General features: G+C 36.5%; 1 protein-coding gene across 1 annotated transcript; it reads right to left on the bottom strand.

Annotated features, from left to right (window-relative positions):
* Positions 1-1,862: 1,862 nt before the first annotated feature.
* Positions 1,863-5,114, bottom strand: LOC110606249. The gene is made up of 8 exons (XM_043953102.1): positions 4,702-5,114; positions 4,430-4,577; positions 3,634-4,344; positions 3,236-3,385; positions 3,048-3,148; positions 2,263-2,877; positions 2,154-2,178; positions 1,863-2,105 (listed from the first exon to the last, which is right to left on the bottom strand). The coding sequence occupies exons 1-8, from the start codon at positions 5,112-5,114 to the stop codon at positions 1,863-1,865; spliced, it is 2,406 nt and encodes an 801-aa protein (XP_043809037.1).
* Positions 5,115-21,668: the final 16,554 nt, after the last annotated feature.

The raw sequence follows: 21,668 nt of genomic DNA, 5'->3' as shown, positions 1-21,668 counted from the left end.
TGATCTTATAAATACCATTCGTACAAGAAATTATTATAAGCAATATTTATATTGTAAAATTCCAAAAGCAAATATACAAAAAATATTTACTATTGCAACATGAAGATTATATTAATCTTGTAACATATTTAAGGAAATTTATAGTTATTTTATGAATAAATTATTTAATTTAAGTAATTTAAATTAAAAATTTACATAAAATTAAATTAATCTACCAACATAATTTTTGAATAATATATATGATAGTAACATAAAAATATAACAACATTAAAAAAATATGACTATCACCGATGGCCATGTAAATTTCCTTTATTCTATATTGTCGTGGTCTTCTCACTTTAGGGCATCTTGTGTTGTAATGACACCCGTCAAATGATGACTCCTATGGAGCCTCCTCAAAATCTCCAATATCTTCTTGCGTCATAGATAGATTTAAATCAGGAGTTTGAGGTTGAGACCTTGAACTCTTTCCGATATTTGGATCCTGAAATGCAAATCTAAAATCCCCGAATATGGAATTAGAAAAATAACTCAGAAAAATTAGAGTTAAATAAATTCAAACAACTTGATAGGTCATCAAGTGACTGCAGAAGGAATGCAAAAAAATACTCTTATAGAGTCCATGTCTGCATTAGAGAAAAGAAGTCGAACAATATGCTAATCATGTCTTTTCCTCCCGTCTGATCGTATAGATATAGCATTGGAGTACATGACTGAAAAGGCATAGAAAGCTCTATTGCCCAACTTGTATATTGATTATGAAAATCATTTCCATAAGTGGGCACATTAGAAGTTTGGTCCACTTCTGTGTAAGAGTCGTAATGATGAAAGGCCATTAAATCTCTGTCTCCCTTGTAGGCCTGCTACTTTGGTGGCAATGTCTTGAAGGATGCTGAGAGGTAGGGGATGCACCATCTACATCATGTGAAATTAGATGGGTAAGTGGTGTTGGTTGTGGAGGTATTTAAGAAATATGATCAAACATTTTTCGGTTCATGAATATCAAATTAACTATACTTTCAATATTATCCATGACTGTGTTACAACTCTCCCATTCATAAGCTCAAGTCTATCATCCTCTAAAATATATTTATGAATATCTAAAATAGATTACTAGATTTTAAAGGTGATATTGGACAAAAAACTCCAAACGTTTACTGTAATTAATATTTATATTCAACACTTTTGGATAGTAAAACTAAACCTTTTCAGTTTGTCACAACTATAGTCAAGAGAACTAAATTGAATTTGAAAAGTTAATGACAAATTATAATATAATCCTTAAAATTTTATATTATTAATAAAAACATATAATCTTTTAATTTAAATTTTATATTGAAATTAAATATATTTTATATTATTATAGTAATATTAAATATATTATAAATATTTATTACAAATAAATCTATATTATATAAAATATCACATATAAATAATACTCTCTCTATCCCTTAATTTTTATCCATTTTGCTTTTTCACACCTATTAAGAAATACAATTTATTTTATTAACTTTTCAATTATATCTATCTTAAATTTTTTTTTTTTGAAAAAGAGAGAAATATCATTAACTCAAAGCGATCAAAGAAACTATATGAGGAGGGACATGAACCCAAACTCCTTGACCTGACTCAGAATGAGCCGATATTGCTAGAACATGAGCGACATCATTCGCAGACCTGTGAATAAAACCACATCTTGCTTCTTCATAACTGGATAGAAGCAATTTACAATCTTGAACCAAAAGACCAAAAGGTGATAAATCATCTAACGAAGCATTTTTAATGGACACAACAAGAACATGAGCATCCGATTTGAAAAGAACTCGATCCCATCCACACTCTTTAAACCAGCTCAACGCCTCTCAAAAAGTCATTGCCTCAGCACACTTAACCTCCATCTGACTGCAAAAACAGCCTGCTTTAGCCGCCATAAATCTACCATTAGCATCTCGGACTACACAGCCAAAGCCTAGTGAACTTCGTTGTGAGTTTAAAGAGGCATCAATATTAACCTTAATCCAACCCTGCGGTGGAGGAGACCAGACAGTCAAAGCCGACACAGCATTGGTGCAGCTGGTAGAATCAGAGCAGGCCCCCCTCCATTGCTGCAAAAAATTCAGTGCCATGAAGAACACACCACTCGCAGTTCGAACCTGAGCTTTCCAAACAACATTATTTCTGTTATGCCACAAAGCCCAACATATCATTAGAATAATGGAAGCATTCTCCGCAGAAGTAGGAAGGAAGGCTAAAGAGAATCACTCCCTAAGAGAGGCAGCGGAGAATGCAGGCCAACCAAAAGGCGAACTCAACCAGCAACTGCGGGCAAAAGGACATTGAACAAGAATATGCAAGACAGTCTCAGGAGCCTCATGACACAACGGACACATCGAATCAACCGGAACTCTCCTAGACTGAAGCAAAGAGAGGCAAGGAACAACATTAACTAAAGCACGCCAGCAGAAATTAAGCACTTTAGGAGGCACCTTCGTCTTCCAAAAATGACTCCATATCTCACTACCTTCCCTATGTCGAAACCCAGCAACCAGAAATCTGTAAGCACTCTTGACAAAATAGTGACCCTTGGACGCAAACTTCCAGCACCATGCATCTGGGTGCGAAGAAAGACTTAGAGGGATGTTCAAAATACAACTCCTATCTCTGTCATTGAACAACTGAGCTATTAAACTCTCATTCCATCTATGGCCGATCATAAGATCTGCAACAACAGAAAGAGTACAATTCGGAGGAGGGGGTGTAGAAACCAATGAGTCGAGCGCCTCTTTCAACCAAGGGTGAGACCAAATAGAAACTGACCTGCTATTCCCAATTCTCCAATAAGCACCAGCTTTAACCAGACTTCGAGTCACCCATGTACTACGCCACAAAAAGCTAGGATTGTGAAAAAAGCTTCAAAAAAAGACGTTGTCGGAAAATAACGAGCCTTAAGAACACGGGCCACTAAAGAATGAGGCCTGGTAATAATGTTCCAACCCTGCTTACCAAGCATGGCTAAGTTAAACTCATGGAGCGATTTAAACCCTAACCCGCTGTCCAGTCTGTGCTTCGCCATTCTATGCCAACCCAGCCAGTGAATACCACGATTTTGATCAGCACCCTTACTCCACCAATACCGGGTCATCATACGCTGCAAATCAGCACATAAAGTCCGAGGCAGTAAAAACAAACTCATAACATAGTTTGGCAAAGCTTGGAGGACTGTTTTCAAGAGGACCTCTTTACCTGCTTGGGATAGCGCACGATGCTTCCATGAATTCAGCCGCTTCCACAAACGGTCCTTAACAAAACTGAACACTTCCCTCTTGTTACTACCAATATGAGAAGGGAGTCCCAAATAATTACCCAAATCCGGCTTCTCCTCAACCTAAAGTACTGAACAAATAGAATCCCGAAAAGCCACAGGAGTATATTTGCTGTAAGAAATAGATGATTTTTGAAAGTTAACCAATTGTCCAGATGTGTTCTCATAGATGCGAAGAATATGCTTGAGCTCCAACGCCTCTTGAACATTTGCTCTGAAGAAAATCAAGCTATCGTCCGCGAAAAAAAGGTGGGAGATCTGCGGGCCACCCCGTGATATCCTGAACCCATGAAGACTGCCACGGTTTATACTTCTTGCAAAAGGCGGGATAGCCCCTCAGCACAAAGAATGAATAAATCAGGCGACAAGGGATCTCCTTGCCTCAGTTCCCTCGTTGGTAAGATAAGGCCGATTTCCCTGCCATTATGCAGAATCCAATAACGAACAGTGGAGCTACAAGAAAACACCAAAGCAACCCATCGCTGCGCAAACCCCATACGAATGAGCATGTCACGAATGAAATCCCACTCCAGTCTATCATAGGCTTTGCTGATGTCCATTTTAAGGGCCCCAGATAACTTTTTCTTTCGATGAAACATATTAAATCTATGCATAGCCTCAAAAGCTAAGATTATATTGTCTTGAATGTTGTGCCCAGAAATAAAAGCGCTCTGGCTTTTCGAGACAATAGACGGCAAGATGGACTTAAGCCGGTTAACTATCATCTTAGTCATGATCTTATAAACCACGTTACAGAGGGCAATAGGATGCAAATCACTCATTTGCTCAGGGACACCCTTCTTAGGTATCAAAACTAAAGCAGTCTCATTCAATTTCGAGGGGAGAGACCCTGAATGCAAGCAATCAATACAAAAACGAGACACATCCCCACTAATAATATCCCAATAATGCTGGAAAAAACCAGGATTGAAACCATCTAACCCAGGAGATTTATCAATTTTCATAGAAAAAGCTGCAGATTTTACCTCGTCACAACTGTAAGGAGCTAAAAGAGATGCATTCTGATAATGTGACACCAATAACGGAAAGGAGCTAAAAGAGAGCATTCTGATCATGTGACACCAATAACGGAACACACTGCAATACTGGTTCAGAATTACAATCATGAGAAGTAAAGAGAGACGTAAAATATCCAGACATCACCTCTTCCAGACCCGAATTCTTATCATGCCACACGTTCGAGTCATCCAGCAGTTTAACAGTTGTATTTTTCCGTTTTCGAGCAGAAGCAGCACTGTAGAAAAATCGAATATTAGCATCACCCTCTTTAAGCCAAAATTGCTTGGCACGTTGCTTCCAGAAGATCTCATGGAGATTTAAAAGATGAAAGAAACGGGATTGGGCTCGTAAAAACTCACCCATATGCACCGCGTAGACGGGCCATAATAGCAAGACTCTCGTCCATCTCAGCTTTATGCAGAAGTCTAAGATTCGTGCCCCACGATTTCAAAGCAGTACGACAGGCCACAAGCTTACCCTCAACGTCCATATCTGGAGAGAGTTGCCAAATATCCGAAATTAGGGTTCGACAACCTGCCTCACGGAGCCACGTATTCTCAAACCGAAAACGATGAGCATGATGCTGATCCACAAAGCATTTGACAGCAAGAAGAATAGGCAAATGGTCCGAAGTAGAGAAACCCAATACTTCAGCAGTAAAATTAGAAAACCTGGTACGCCACTGAACATTAGTAAAAACACGGTCCAACCTAGATTCCACCCAGCCATCACTATTTCTTCCATGCTCCCATGTAAAAGGATATCCCGTCATGGAGAATTCAATAAGACTAGAATCACAAAGTGCATCCCAAAAGCCATTGATCAAACGTGAAGGTTGAGGACGACCACCTCGCTTTTCAAAAGGCGATAGAATATCATTGAAATAATATTTAGAGATTTTGGGATAAGAGTTATAATAGAGAGATTTATAATATTAAGAGAGATTTTGAAAGATTTCTTACAACTAAGATAAAATTAAATAGAGTTATAATAGTCGATTTATATGTTACTATAGTCTCAAAAAGGAAAGTGAACAATAATTTTGGGATAATAAAAAAAAGAAAGATGGACAAAAATTATGGGATAGATAGAGTATATACTAAAATATTTCATGGAATGTCTATACTCAATATTATAAATTATATATGTGTATTTTTTATATTTGAAAAACTTTACTTTCTATTAATAATTAATAATATTCTAAATAAAATGAAATATTATATGTTTTAAATTATAAAGTTTTATTTATTTCTATATTTTAAGTTTTTATTAATAATCTATGATATTATATAAAAGTGAGAATAAGGTGTAAATAATGGGATGAACAAAAATTGACATTGTTATAATAAAAAAATATATATTTAAGGACTATTTTATTAGTCAAATAGAATTTTAGGAATTATATTGTAATTTACTACTAACTTTTCTAAATTTGATCGAGTCCTCTTATCTATAATTGTGGTAAATTGAAAAGGTTTGGTTTTATCATTCAAGACTTAAAATGTTGGATATAAATGTGAATTATCGTAAACATTTGATTTTTTTTTTTGTCTAATAGCCTAATTTTAAAAATTAAACATTTCAATTTTCGATTTTATCGATTTCATTCGATTTTGAATTGAATTGACCGATTGCACACCCTTATAACCAAACAGTTGTAGCACTCTATTAAGTTATACCACTCAACTACATAAAACACAAATAAGTAGCATAGCCAAATACTAGATATCTCTGCCTTATATACAATAATTTAGTAAAACTTCTACGTAAAATGCATAGTTAAAATAAATTCAATAATCTAAAATTAAAATTTTGATGTTAAAGATAAAAAATAATTAAGAAGAATAAAATTAAGTAATTCTGACTTTTATACGGTCAAGTTGATACCGAAATTACACAAGCACATGTGTAGTAACTTCAATAATTGTTTTTGTATTCTACCTATATGATAAATTACTTTGAGTTAATAACAATATTTGTGTAAAATAAATATAAAAAATAAGTAGAAAAAACTAATTGACTGTTAATCGGTGTATGTTCCGGTGGAACAATATAGGCGATACTGGATGCTATTGTTTTGATTTTATTCCAAGTCCATATTTATAATATATGCAGTGCTCTATCCATCTATTGTACTCATAGTGATTGATGATGCTTTGCATAGCTCCTTGTACAGCCAAGCAAAACAGACTGCACCCTACTGTATTCACCTATCCTATTCAAATTTGCTAGTAGTGATAAAAATATCATATTAACTCTAGTAACAGATCTATTAGCAAATATTGCATCACCAATGAGGCACAATATGAAGGCCCTTACATGTATCTGAAGAACAATATTATCGATGTAATTAGGAATGTGGTTAAACTTACCTCTCAACCATGTAAGTGAATCTGAATTGTCTTTCATTACATCTCAATCATGCACAATCTCAAACAAATCTTGACATAACAATTACCAAGGTTGGCCTACAGTTCCAATAACAGTTGTGCCATCAATTGACAATCTTGAAATCAAGCCAATATCCTATAGCCTAACTATACAATCTTTATGAGGCAACATAAAAGTATGTGTTTCTGCCATCCATCTCTCAACTAATGTTCTAATTAGATAGTGATTTGACTGGAAGAAGTCTAGCCGATCTATCCCATAAAATCCACTAGCACGGAGATATGGAATGAGTTGATCATAGATAATGGGGAGATCATCTACCCGTGATTACACATGCATCATGTGAGTCATTTCAAACCACCTCAAACCTGTGAGACTATTGCAACCATAGTACTAAAGGATCATGTGGTTATAGAAGGATGAAATTTCTACTGTCATCTAGGGCTTTTATTTTTACATGTAATATATTTGGTTATTTAAATTTAAAATTTATTGTAAAGTGATATGCTAACAATAACCTAAATCACTTTGAAGTCATATATTATTTCTTATTTATGCTAAAGGTAAAAAAAACACAACAATATTAGAAATCACTATGAAGTCACATGCCATTTCTTTTTTTTCTTTATGCTAAAGGAGAAAAAGATACAATGATATCAGAAATCACTGTGAAATTATGTCATTTTTTTCACTAAAAGTGAAAAAAGACACAATGATATCAGAAAACACTATAAAGTCACATATCAAAAATAAAAAATTTATGTTAAAGGTGAAAAAGACACAATGATATTAAAGATTTACCGTAAAGCCACTTGCTATTTCTTATTTATGCTAAAGGTGAAAAAGGCACCTTTTAACTTATCAAAATTGATTTCAAAATTTAAAAATAACATGATTTTGGGAGTTTACAATTTTATATTTAAATGATTACCTTTTAACTTATCAAAATTGATTGTTATTTGTTTATTTTCACATCATTTTTAGATTTTTAAGTTTTTAAATGTAATAATGGCTATTAATTACCCAATTATAATTATTATGCACATTCATTCTAAATTATTATAAATCTAATCTAATTCCTATATATTATTTATAAAATATTTTTATTATTTTATTTATATCTTTTCAAAGTAATATGACGTTTATATATATATATATATATATATATATATATATATATATGTATATATATGTATATATGTATGTGTATATATATAAGTATATATATACATACATATATGTATATATATATGTATATATATATGTATATATATATGTATGTATATATATGTATAATTTTAATTATTTTCATGTGAAAAAATATTACATTAAAAATAAAGTAATTTAAATATTAGATTTATTAATATATTAGAAAGTATTTTTTCATAACTTTTTATGTTTTTTCACACACATGCATATTAGATGCATTTTAAATAAATTATAAAATCTTACATTTTATGATTTTATGATACGATTTTAGAGTCCCTGCACTGATACTAGGTTAGAAAAGCGAATTTGACAACCTTGATTCTAGAGTGAAGGCACTCCCCTTGAACAACTCTTGATTCAATGGCTTTGAATTTCAATTAGCTCACTCATTTACGACGCTTAAATATGCTTAATGAGACATGAAATTACACCTCCTTTGTTCTCTTGTTGCTCTACCTCTTCCATTAGTGTTCTTCTATCCCTCCATGCTTGATGAAGTCAACAAATTTATCAAGGTCAATATGGTCATCCCTATCCTTATCAAACTCTTACCTCATGTAGTGGACTTACTCTCATATTTTTGTATTGAGCTCACCTAAGTTGTCACATGGAATTAAAAACAAAATTTCTTCCATAATTATCACTCATTTATTTAAATTTTTATATGACGCAATTTTAAACATCTTTTCAAGTGTAACTCATTTTTCTTAAGATTCATGCATGTATAGTAAAAAATCCATAATAATTATCAACTTGTGTTTCTCAATGCATAATTTATGTCAACACATCTTTCCATATGTCTCTCTCTTATTCTTTCCCTTCTAGTTTCTTTTATTAAATCATGATTTAAATACTCATTTCTTCTCCAAATTATCCCATCTCTTCATAGGCATGGAGCTTTGATAATTTGAAGACTTTGCACCTCTTTTAAATGCTAAAAGGGTCTAATAGGAACTCTCCACAATATTGGAGAGCGAACTTGATCTGGATTTTACTTTTATTATAGTTCAAGTGTGGTCATTCTTTAAAAAAATAAAATACAATATCTTCATAATTTCTACATGAAAGCAATGTGTTCACCAATGAGATATCTTATTGCTTCTCTTCAATCTCTTCCTCCAGTTTTCGCTTCTATCCCTTTCTCTTAGAGAAACTCTGATTATGGCTTCTTTATGATTCCATCAACATTGGAATGTACAAAGATTGAGATAGACCTACGAAAAGAGAGGCTAAATGAAAATGGTTGAGTGACTATTTTTATTAGGGAGAATTACTATTTGTCACTATGGTATAGAAAATCTCACTGATTAGTCCATTGGTTTTGAAAAACACATTCAAACGTCTTTGAGTTATTAGAAAATCTACTAATTAGTCTCTCTGTTAATTTTAGCATTAAGAGCTGAGAAAAGTCTAAAATGCTATCAGTAGGAGGACTAATTTGTAATACCCGGCTAGACTCCGGTATCGAAAATTCCTACCGTCCGGTGGAATCTCGGATGTCGGAAGCCTCTAGTAGGGTAGAATCATGTTTTTATAAAATGATTAAGGTATTTCATGGTTTTAAGTAAAATGGAAATGAGTTTTTGCATAAAAACAACTTTGAAGGAAAACTCAGGTTCGGCCGCCGAACCTCAAGTTCGGTCGCCGAACATGCATGCCTTCGGGAGCGCCTTTAGGCCCCCGAAAGCATAAGTGAGGAAAGTCCAGGTTCGGCCGCCGAACCTCAAGTTCGGCCGCCGAACATGGCATGCATGCGGAGGCACGTTCGGCCCCCGAACGTGGCCTGGCCAGCCACTATAAAAGGGTCCCTTAGCCGAAAATGGGCGAGCTTTCTCCCCATTTTCGGCCAAGGTGAGCTCTCCGCCGCCCCTCACCGATCTTGAGTTCTTTCCTTCCCATCTTACTCGATTTTCATGAGTTTTTACTTGGTTTTGAAGATTTTCAAGCTTTGAGCAAAGTTTTGGAGCTTTGAGGTTCAAGAACTCAAAACCTCCCACCTCCGAGTTTAGGACGTCTCTCCCTCGATCTACAAGAGGTAAGAGCCGATCTTAAGCTCATTTTATGTTTAAAGTAAGTTTTATGCTAGATCTATGGGGTTAAATGCATGTTTAGCTCATAGTTAGGTTTATGGGTTTTATATGTGTTTTTGAGCAATGTGAGTTGCTTGTGTGTTGTAGTTGGGGTTTTTGTTGGTTTGATGCCCCTAGGAACTTGTATGTTTGCTTGTGAATGCTTGGGAATGTTGTAGAATAGGTTTATGCATGATTGGTTAGTTTTGGAGGCATAAATGCATAAGGGAGCCAAGTTTTTGCCCTTTGGCAGAAACCAGGTTCGGCAGCTGAAGGAGCTTTCGGCCGCCGAACATGGCTGGGGAGGCAGGCCTTTCGGCTGCCGAAGTTGCCCCCGAAAGGAGACTTTCGTCTCTGTCTGGGACTTTCGGCCGCCGAAGGTGCCGCCGAACCTGCCTGACTTTCGGCTCTGGAGGGACTTTCGGCCGCCGAACCTGCCGCCGAAAGTGCCCTGTCCAGCCCTTTCTTGCATGTTCTTCTATGATTATTCCATGATGTTTTAGGGGGTTTTTGGGGGATAGTTTAGAGTTATGTTCATGTTTGTTTGGTCCCTCATTTGAGTCCACCTGTGTAGGTTCGGACCCGAGGAACCGAGAACCCCAGCAGTGAGTCTATTGCCCCAGTGTCTGGTCAGAGCTATCCAGAGGTGAGTGGAATAACTTATTATGTTTTAAAGCAAAGAATGAACTTTTAGCATGTTTCACGCATCATGAATGCCATGTGATGAATTAGGTTGCTTGCATTAGAATTCACGAATATGTTGCATTGCATATTTTTATGTTGATGTGGATGAATGTTGGATGATCCATAGCCCTCGATCTATGATATGACGATGTGATATGTACGGTACGGAAAGTAAGACCAGTGGGACCCATTCTACGTTCGCTGGCACTATGTAAGAGAAAGACCAGGACCCATTCTACGTTCTGGCACAGTTGGACACTGTTATGTTATGATATGTAAGGGAAAGACCAGGACCCATTCTACGTTCTGGCACAGTTGGACCATGTAGAGGGCTATTGGTGACAAGTTCATCCTTGATGTGATTTAGCTGTGATGTGATGCATTCCATGATCCATATGATTTAAATGTTTTTATTATTCTGCTCACTGGGCTCTAGTAGCTCACCCCTCTCCCATTTCCCCAGGATTTGCAGGTACAGGGTAGACCAGGAGGTTTACAAGAGTAAGGAAGTCGGGTTTATGTAATAGATAGTGTGGACATGATAAATGTATAAATGTTATGTAAAAGTACAATTTCAGTCATGTAATGATATTGAGGATTAGATATTGTGCTTGACATTATGTATGAGGTATCCCTTTTATTACATAATCAAAAATGTTTTATAATGTTTATGAAAGCCAACTCATCTCATGTTGTATCGCCCGTTGGGGCATTGATGAGATCCCACAGAGGGATCATGATTATGATCATGACTATGTACATGTATGTTCAGGTTGAGTTGGATGTTTGAAGGAAAAGTTTTAAATTTTTATGTATGTTGTTGATCATGTATGGGATTAAACAGGTTTTCAGGATGAATGTCAGGCTTGCTACGGGTCTTGGCGGCCTTAAGCCGACCCGGATCCTAGCGCCGGTAGCGGTCCGATTTTCGGGTCGTTACATAATTAGTTTATTTTTATAAACTTAAGAGACCAACTAATGAATTTTATTTATACTATAAGGATTAAATAGTAGAAGGCTTAGTAACTAAAGTTAACAAAGGACTAATTAGTAAATTTTTTTAATACTTCATGAATATTTTAATAAGTTTTTTAGACCAATGAACTAACTAACGAGTTTCGCTAAACCTGAGGGACTAAATAGTTATTTTTTCTTTTTATTACTTATACTAATTAAAATAGTAGTTAATAATTATTTATTACTTTTTAAGGGTAGTGCATTTCATACATCTTGTCTTTAACATCTTTAACAAGGGCTAAGATAAAGGTATTGAGTAAAATAATAAGTGATTACAAAGTAGAGTAGCTTCATGATTATGTTGAAGAATTAAAGAGATCAAACACTGCCACAAACTTATTTATAAGGATCGACCCTTAAAGTGAGGTAGGAGAATTGTTTTATAGTAGATTTTATGTGTTTTTTAATTTTAGTAAGAAAGGCTTAATTTAAGGTTTTAGGAAGATTATTGGGTTGAATGGATCCTTTCTAAAAGGACCAGCAGGGGATAATGTCTTATTGATGGAAATACCAAATGTTCCCTAAACTTGGCCTATAGTTGATTTGAAGTCCAACATTACATCAAAGTGATTTATAAGGTATTAAAGCAAGATTTGGACTTTGGCATTAGAGATAAACTAATAATTGTTATTGATATTTAAAAGGTTGTTTTGATTTATCATTTACTTTTTTATCATTGCTTTAAGGATTGTGCAATTGACATTGTTTTGATTTATCATTTACTTTAATGTAGGGACTTATTCCTACCATTCAAGAGGAACTCTCTGATGATGCTGAGCATAGGAGGTGTGCTAGGCATACATACCACACATAGGCTAAGAAGCAAAGAGGAGAGGAAAGAGTAAATAAATTTTATGTTATTGCTTAGTCTTCTTTTAATTTAAAGTTAAAAGATACTCTAAAAGAGTCATCCAAATTAGGAAATGTATATGGGAATATTTGTTGTGGTACCTTATAGAGGAATGGGTAAGAGTATATCACAATTCACACTCTAAGTGTGATGTAGTTGAAAATAATGGGCAAGACCTTTAACTCATAAATATACTTGGTGTTAGGAATAAATCCATTATCACATTGTTGGAGGAAATTAAAATAAAGATCATGAACATGTTCAAGAGAATAAGAGATTTTATAGAAACACCGGTAAATAACATCAGTTCAATTGCAATGGGCTGTTTATAGAAAAATATTGTAATTGCAAGCAAGTGTATAATTGAATGGAATGGGGAACTAGAGTTTGAAGTTACACAAAGTGAATATGGAAATATTGTTGACTTGAGTATGTAGAATTACACTTGCAAATCATAAGATATCAAAGGAATTTAATCTCCTTATGCAATATATTGTCTATTCCATAAGAAGTTAAATCCTAAAGATTATATATCAAAATACTACATGAAATAATATTATCTCAAGTGGTATGAGACTTTGATATAGCTAGTAAATGAGACAAGAATATAGGAGGAAACTGATAATCCATCAACTGGGCCCTCCTATAATTACCAAATGACCCCATATATGAACTGTTCTTTCTAAAGTACTCATTTTCTTATTCTTTGAAATGATGGTGTAAACCTCTTTATAATTCATTTTTCAAACCAAAAAACACTCAAATCCTAGAGCCCTGTGACTCCAATATCTGCTAAATTTTTATAAAAAAATAAAAAATAAAAATTTGGGACAATAATCTCTTTTAAGTATATGTAAGAGTGATATAAGGATAAAAATTAATTTACAAAAATAATGATAGAGTTGGTGTGACCTTAAGATATTATTGATCTAATCTCATTTAGTTATTACATAGATTATATAAATTATAAAAATTACAATCAATAAATGTTATCATATTTTATATTTAAAAAAATTATATAATAATAAATTATTTACTATTTTTAATCAATCAAAATAAAGGTAATTTATAATAAATGTAGCTATGAGTATTTTAAGTAATTTATTATTTTCTCTCACTTTTATATATAGTATAAATTATATGTAAAATAATAAATAATAAAAAATATATGAATTTATTAATAATAATAATTCAATTAAATCAATATTAAAATTATTATTTTATTTCTAAATATAATATATCATAAAATTTTAATTCTTAATATAAAATACTAATTTTTATATTTTTATATATGAATGTTTTTGTTTAATTCATTTTCTTTAAAATATAATTTAACTTAAGGTAAAATTTTAATAAATAGAATTTAAATGTTAAAAAATACTTTCTATAAATAAAATTTAATCAAGGATTTCTTCAACCAATTTCAATTTTAAAAAATTAATAATGTAATTAAATAATTAAATTAAAAAAATTTACATAACAACAAATTATAATTATAACTTATGATAAAATTTCAATACAAATAATTTAAATATTAAGAGAATTTTTCTATGACAAAATTTAATCAATTATAATTTAAATGGTAAGTGATTTCTTCCATCCATTTGAATTTAAATATAATACTAATATAATTAAATAATTAAATTAAAATTTTTAAAAATAATAAAATTATAATTAATAAAGCGTAGATATAGTATAGATAATGGTTTAATATGAATAATTATACTTATAAAATCTATAAGAAAATTTACTAAATGAATAAAATGACGTAGAATACAAGGTAATTTAGTAATTAAATAAGAGAAAAAAATATAAACTTATAATTTTATTTTTTTCTATCATAGTCGTTTATATAATCAAATGTATTGAAGTTAAGTGATAATGGATAATAATAAATTGAGCAAGTGATAATTCAAAATTTTTTATGAATATTGAAATATGCAACATTAATTTTCTTTACTACATTATTGGCTATAATGTAAATATTTTCTCTGTCAAATAAATCTTTAAACATATCAATCTCATTATTAGACCTAGTAACTTTAACTTTTCTTCTTTATAAAAATTAGCTATATAAATTATAAAAATGAAGTTAAATATAAAATATATGAAATAAAATTTATTATATACTTACCTTGAAATCAATTAATATTAGTTTTATTAATTGGTCATGTCCATTTTTAAAGCATTCAATTCAACCAACTCTAAGAATCGGTAGTTTGATACGCTATTCTTTTTGTGGTAGAGCAATTTCTGAAAATTATTTAAGTCTCGTTCATTTTTAAGTATGTGTTCGTAGTTCTTGATCGCTAGTTGATCCTAGATTCCGCATCAATTGGTATTAGAACGCGGTGATGGATAAATTCTTATTTATCTATGCCTATTTATTTTGTAAGTTTTGTTTTGATTTTTGTTTTTGTGTAATTTTATTTTTTAACTCATTCTTTCATTTCATAGTTTTAGTTTGCAAAAAAAAAAAAAAAGAAAATCAGTTATATTTCTATTAAAAAAATGGAGAAATGTCAAAATTCAATTCTTTATTCAAAAAATTTCAGGTTAAATTCAATGATTTTGTGAAAATCATTGAGAAAGCCATTCAGAAAGAGAATGAATTAATCACCAATAATGATGTAGATCGATTTAAAAATAACAAAGAAGGTGATTCTGGATCAACGTATTGTCATATGAAAGAAAGTCAAGAAGATATAATAGGAAGTGCTTTGGTAGATCAATTCCAAGAAATCTAAGTTGCCACTATAATTGTTAAAAAGCACAACCAATATAAAGATGATTTTCAAGACATTGAAATTGAACAAAATTTTGATATTAGCTCTAATTCTAATTCAGATGATTATTCTATTGAAGAAATCCAAGAAGTTGAGATTCCAATTGCCTTTGACATTCTTGCACAAGACAACCAATGTGAAGATGGGTATGTGTACATCAATCCTTTTCTCACTATTATGCTTGTTGATTCAAGGAAAAATCTTCTTGAGGAGAGAGGAGTTGATGAGTACATAAAGGGGCCAATAATTTTCAATAATTTGAAGTGTATTGGAGCTATCATAATAATAAGGGCAAATTACTACCATATCCCTGAGGTTTAATCTAATTAATTAAAATGCTCATGTAGTTTTAGAAATACATTAAAATGTCTTTATATTTTTATTCTGTTAGCTAAAAAGGACATATGTGAGTTTCAACCTATTTTTCAATTACTTTATTAGTCAAAACAAGAAAAAAATATTTTTATACCAAATATACCCTCTTCATATTAAGTAAAACGCACCTTTCACCACTCACCCTCCATTCTTATGTTCATCCCCATATTTCATAGCACCCTTCCTTAAAGATGGGAAAAAAAATGGAGGAAAAACTCACTATGAATTGTCCAACAATTGATGAACTTCGACTCTCTTTCCAATTGCATCTTTACCCAACTTTTTTAATATCCAACTAGCTTTCATCATCTCACTGTCTTGATGTGATTGTGTGACATGGAGCAACTAGTTTTGGACTTTACGGCAGATTTGGACCCGGTCTAACTTTTATTGCCGACGTCCGATGTAACAGCCCGGCCCCGTACGACCGGCCCTGTTACCGCTCACAGCCCGTGACCTTCCTCTGGGCCCAGCCACTGTGAGCAGCTCTTAACATCCCTTCACCCTCACGGGTTCCAGGCAGGATTTGTCCCTCGGGGGAGCCATTACGGCCCGCCCTAGCCCGAGTGGATTTGGCCCAATTCCTTCCTCTGGGAATTAGGTCGCCTCCCCCACTGCTCGAACCCTTGACCTCCCACTTTAAGGGAATAGTCTGGTGAGAGTGAGTACCAATTGTTCCATTAGAGCAAGCTCTAGCCAGGGGTACAGAGTACAGAGTACAGAGTACAGAGATAGTGCATGCACGGGTTAAGCCTTGGTTCAGAAAAGAGTTTTTATTTTCACAGAAAATGTGTAATACCCGACTAGACTCCGGTATCGGAATTCCTACTGTCCGGTGGAATCTCGGATGTCGGAGACCTCTAGAAGGGTAGAGGCATGTTTTATAAAATGTTTTCATGTATTTTAATGTTTTAAAGTATGAAACTAAATGAGTTTTTGCATGAAAATAGCATTGGAGGAAAACCCAGGTTCGGCCGCCGAAAGTCAAGTTCGGCCGCCGAACATGCATGCGTTTTGGAGGCACGTTAGGCCCCCGAAAGCATGAGTTAGGGAAGTTCAGGTTCGGCCGCCGAAAGTCAAGTTCGGCCGCCGAAAGTCAAGTTCGGCCGCCGAACATTTGCATGGATGCGGAGGCACATTCGGCCCCCGAACGTGGCCTGGCCAGCCACTATATAAGGGGCACTTAGCCGAAATGGGCGAGCTTTCTCCCATTTTCGGCCACAGCAAGCTTCCGACTTCCCCTTTGCAAACCCAGTGTTCTTCCTCCAAATCCCCACCATTTTTCTTGAGTTTTAAGCTTGCATTGAAGGTTTTGAACTTTTGAAACAAGTTTTGGAGCTTTGGGAACTCAGGAGCTCATCTTCTTGGATCTCCAAGTTTAGGTCGTCTCCCTCTCGATCTTCAAGAGGTAAGAGCCGATCTTAAGCTCCTTATGTGTTTTCAATAAGTTTTATGCTAGATCGATGGGTAGAAATGCATGTTAGGTTATATGTGGAGTTATGGGTTAATCTTGATGTCTTGGACAATGTATGTTGTTTTTGTGTGTTTGAAGTGTTGTAGTTGGGGTATTTGATGTTTTGAGGCCCCTAGGAACTTGTATGCATGTTTTAACTGAGGTATATGCATGATTGGTGAGTTTGGAGGCGAAAATGCATTTGGGAGCCAAGTTTCTGCCCTTCGGCAGAAACCAGGTTCGGCAGCCGAAGGCACTTTCGGCCGCCGAACATGGCTGGTGAGGCAGGCCTTTCGGCTGCCGAAGTTGCCCCCGAAGGGAGACTTTCGTCTCTGTCTGGGACTTTCGGCCGCCGAAAGTGCCGCCGAACATGCATGAGTTTCGTCTCTGTCTGGGAGTTTCGGCCGCCGAAGGTGCCGCCGAACCTGCCTGACTTTCGGCTCTGGAGGGACTTTCGGCCGCCGAACCTGCCGCCGAAAGTGCCCTGTCCAGCCATTTCTTGCATGTTGTTATGTGATTGTTTCATGATGTTTTAGGGGGTTTTTGGGGAGTATATTAGAGTTATGTTTATGTATGTTTGGTCCCTCATTGGAGTCCACCTGTGTAGGTTCGGACCCGAGGAACCGAGGACCCCAGCAGTGAGCCAGCTGCTACAGAGTTTGTCAGAGCTAGCCAGAGGTGAGTGGAATAAACCTTAAGTTTTAAATAAATGAAATATGAATTTTGAGCATGATCCATGCATCATGAATGCCATGAGATATAATAGGTTGCTTGCATTAGTATTCACGAATATGTTGCATTGCATTTATGATATTTATGTTGATGTGGATTGGTTATTGGATGATCCTTTAGTCCTCATATGATATGATTGATGTTATGGCATATTATGGTATGGAAGTCCAGGTTGTACCCATTCTACGTCCCTGGCACGATGTAAGAGAAAGTCCAGGTTGTACCCATTCTACGTCCCTGGCACAGTTGGTCCATATGATATGTTATGATAAGGGAAAGACCGGTTGACCCATTCTACGTCCCGGCACAGTTGGACCTATGTAGAGGACTATAGGTGACAATACCATCCGAGATGTGATTTGTTGTGATGTGTTGCATTCCATGAAAGCATGAAATTTTAATATATTGTTTTCACTATTCTGCTCACTGGGCTTTGTAGCTCACCCCTCTCCCCTAACCCCAGATGTGCAGGTACAGGGTAGATCAGAAGGTTAGCCAGAGATTTGAAGTATGTCTTATGTATGTAATAGTTAGTTTGTGGACATGACAATTGATGAAATGTAAAAATATTCAGAATGTTATGTAATGAGGTTATTGAGGATAGAGTTGTGCTTGACCATAATGTATTGTTAATCCCTTTTGTCTATACATGATCTTATGTTATGATGTTTATGTAAACTAACTCAACACAGGCTGTTTGCCTTTAAGGCTTGATGAGATCCCACAGAGGGACTATATTATGTATATGTTCAGGGTATGCACAGGTTGAGTTAGTTGATGACAGTATGTATGAGGAAAAGTTTTAATTTTTATGTATGATTGTTGATCATGTATGGGATTGAACAGGTTTACAGGTTACATGTCAGGCTTGCTACGGGTCCCGGCGGCCTTAAGTCGACCCGGATCCTAGCGCCGGTAGCGGTCCGATTTTCGGGTCGTTACAGAGTGGTATCAGAGCCCTAGGTTCATAAGGTCGGACCTAGAGTGTCGGGCTCATAGATGTTATAGAAGGTCAAGCACATTAGGAAGGTCATGTCCACTAGGATAGGATGTTGAGTCCTGTCTTGCATGATGATGTGAAATGCCATGACTTTATGCATGTGCATTAATGATATGATATACTATGTGATGTATGTGATGAGGGTTCATGTGTGCCCACATGAACCATATGATGCTAATGTTTGTATGTTGTGTACTGTTTTCAGAAAACAGGATGAGAGGAACTCGTCGATCTGCACGGTTGACTGGAGTGCCACCTGAGGATGAGGGCACGAGCGCCCGTCCTCCTACATTGCCCAGGGCAATGTCTTGTAGAGCCAACAGAGAAAGAGTGTCAAGGGACCCTAGAAGGTCTTTTGATGCCAGCAGAAGGGGGACTGATAGAGGAGGAAGTTCTTTAGATGTGAGGGAGGTTATGGAAGAGGATCAGAGGAGGGATGGGAACCTGGATGTGAGCATGCAGGAAGAAGGGACAGGGGAGTCACAGGGAGGCGTTCAGGCCTCGGGGTATGGTTTTCCACCCCATTATCCACCCTTCCCACAGGGTTCAGGGTATCCGATGGGAGGTACATCGGATTACTCCAGCTTTCACCCCTACCCTACCTACATGCCTTATCCACCTTTCTACCCACCCTACACACAGTACCCAGCTTATCCACCCTCACCCTTCTATCCAAACCCGGCAAACCCCACCTCGGGGAATGCTGCACCTCCACCTCCACCACCTACAGAACCAGCAGCCCCAGTTACTCAACCTCCTAGACCTAGCTCAGTTGATGGGAGCAAGGTAAAGATGACAGACTACCTCAAGTTAGATGCTCCCAAATACAAGTCAGGGGATGACCCCTTTGAGTATCTGAGAGTGGTGAAGACGATAACCGATGAGCTAGGGGCAAGTGACAGTAGGGCCATTCAGATGGCAGGGTTCACTTTAAAGTGCAAGAAGGCACGGGAATGGTTCAAGTGTTATGTGGACCCGAGACTAGACGGTATGACATGGGAAGAATTTGCGAATGAGTTCGCTGGATGGGCTTTTCCAGACAGTTCTAGAGAACTGAAAATGATTGAATTTGAGCAACTGAGGCAGTCAGAGCACATGAGTGTAGAGGAGTTCACAGATAAATTCTTGGAGCTATTGCCTTTTTCAGGGCAAGCTCTAGATTCAGATACGAAGAAAGCCAAGAAATATGTTATGAAGCTGCATTCCAGGTACTCCTCGTTGGTTCAGTCAGCTGAGAGAGAAAGTTTCCACACTGTGGTGGATATGGCTCGAAGGATGGAGGCAAGTGCTATAGTTGAGGGGTCAGTGAAGCAGTCAGTGACCCAGTCTTCAGGGGTTAAGACCCCAGGCAGAGGAGGACCAGGGTTCTCTTCTCAGAGTTCAGGCAAGAAGAGGTGGGATAACACCACCAGGAAGTCAAAGAAGAATAAGTTTTGGAACAAGTTGAAATCCAGTTTGGGATTCGGCGGTGGCTCGAGCTCAGGCTCAAATGGTACAGAATGTCAGAGATGTGGAAGACCGCACAGGGGAGTGTGTCGAGCTGGGACTAACACATGTTTCAAATGTGGACAGGAGGGACACATGGCTCGGGATTGTCCTAGAGCACCTTTTATGGGCCAGCCCCAGCAGACAGCTTCTGGTAGTGTGGCACAGCCAGCAGTTCCAGCCACAACTCAGGGCAGTGGCAGAGGTAGAGGGAGAGGGGCAACCTCTTCTTCTGGTTCCCGAGGTGAAGGTCCATCAGCTCCAGCCAGGATCTTCACCATGACACAGCAGGAGGCTAACACATCCAACACCGTGGTGTCAGGTAATCTCGTCATTGGGTGTTCTGATGTGTATGCATTAATGGACCCGGGTGCATCTCATTCATTTATTGCTCCGAGAGCCGTTGAGAGGTTGGGTCTGATAGTCTCTGGGTTAGAGTGTCCCCTATGGGTCAGTGGACCCAAGTGTGACCCGTCAGTGGCAGTGTCAGTCTGCCAGTACAGTCCAGTTTTTGTTGAGGGAAGATGCCTCTCCGCCGACCTTGTGGTTCTAGATTTGACAGACTTTGACGTCATTCTAGGGATGGATTGGCTATCTACCCATGGTGCTACCTTGGACTGCAGGGACAAGGTAGTCAAGTTCAGAGATCAGGACGGGTCAGAGGTTGTCTTCAGAGGAGACAAGAGGGGTACACCTAGAGGTCTGATATCAGCTCTTCAGGCTCGTAGGTTGCTTAGGAAGGGATGTCAGGGGTACTTAGCTCATGTGAGAGAGCTAGACAGTCAGGTCAGGGAGCCAGCCTCGGTGCCAGTTGTCAGAGAGTTTCAGGATGTCTTTCCTGATGAACTTCCAGGTTTACCACCTGTTAGGGAGATAGAGTTCGAGATAGAGTTGGTACCTGGAGCTAGACCGATCTCTATCCCTCCCTACAGGATGGCCCCAGCAGAGTTAAAGGAGTTAAAAGAGCAATTGCAAGAGCTGGTAGAAAAGGGTTTCATCCGACAGAGTACCTCACCTTGGGGTGCTCCGGTCTTGTTTGTGAGGAAGAAGGATGGATCCCTTAGGCTTTGTATCGACTACAGGCAGTTGAACAAAGTCACTACCAAGAATAGGTACCCATTGCCAAGGATCGATGATCTATTCGACCAGCTAGCCGGAGCAGGTTGTTTCTCCAAAATAGATCTAAGATCGGGGTACCATCAGCTAAGGATAAGGGATGAGGATGTGCCGAAGACAGCCTTCAGGACCAGATATGGGCATTTTGAGTTCCTTGTA

The sequence above is a fragment of the Manihot esculenta genome, chromosome 18 (assembly GCF_001659605.2).
Source record: "Manihot esculenta cultivar AM560-2 chromosome 18, M.esculenta_v8, whole genome shotgun sequence".
NCBI lineage: Eukaryota > Viridiplantae > Streptophyta > Magnoliopsida > Malpighiales > Euphorbiaceae > Manihot > Manihot esculenta.
Note: the sequence above shows the minus strand (reverse complement) of the source record. Positions and strands in the feature narration are given on the sequence as shown.

Bases quoted from the DNA above. Each gene is read 5' to 3' on its own strand.
- LOC110606249 (XM_043953102.1), bottom strand. From the start codon at position 5,114: ATGACGGGATATCCTTTTACATGGGAGCATGGAAGAAATAGTGATGGC. The intron at 4,345-4,429 runs GTATTGCAGTGT...TCACATTATCAG, and splicing joins ATGATTGTAATTCTGAACCA to AATGCATCTCTTTTAGCTCC. The intron at 3,386-3,633 runs GTATAAACCGTG...TCAGTACTTTAG, and splicing joins TATCCCGCCTTTTGCAAGAA to GTTGAGGAGAAGCCGGATTT.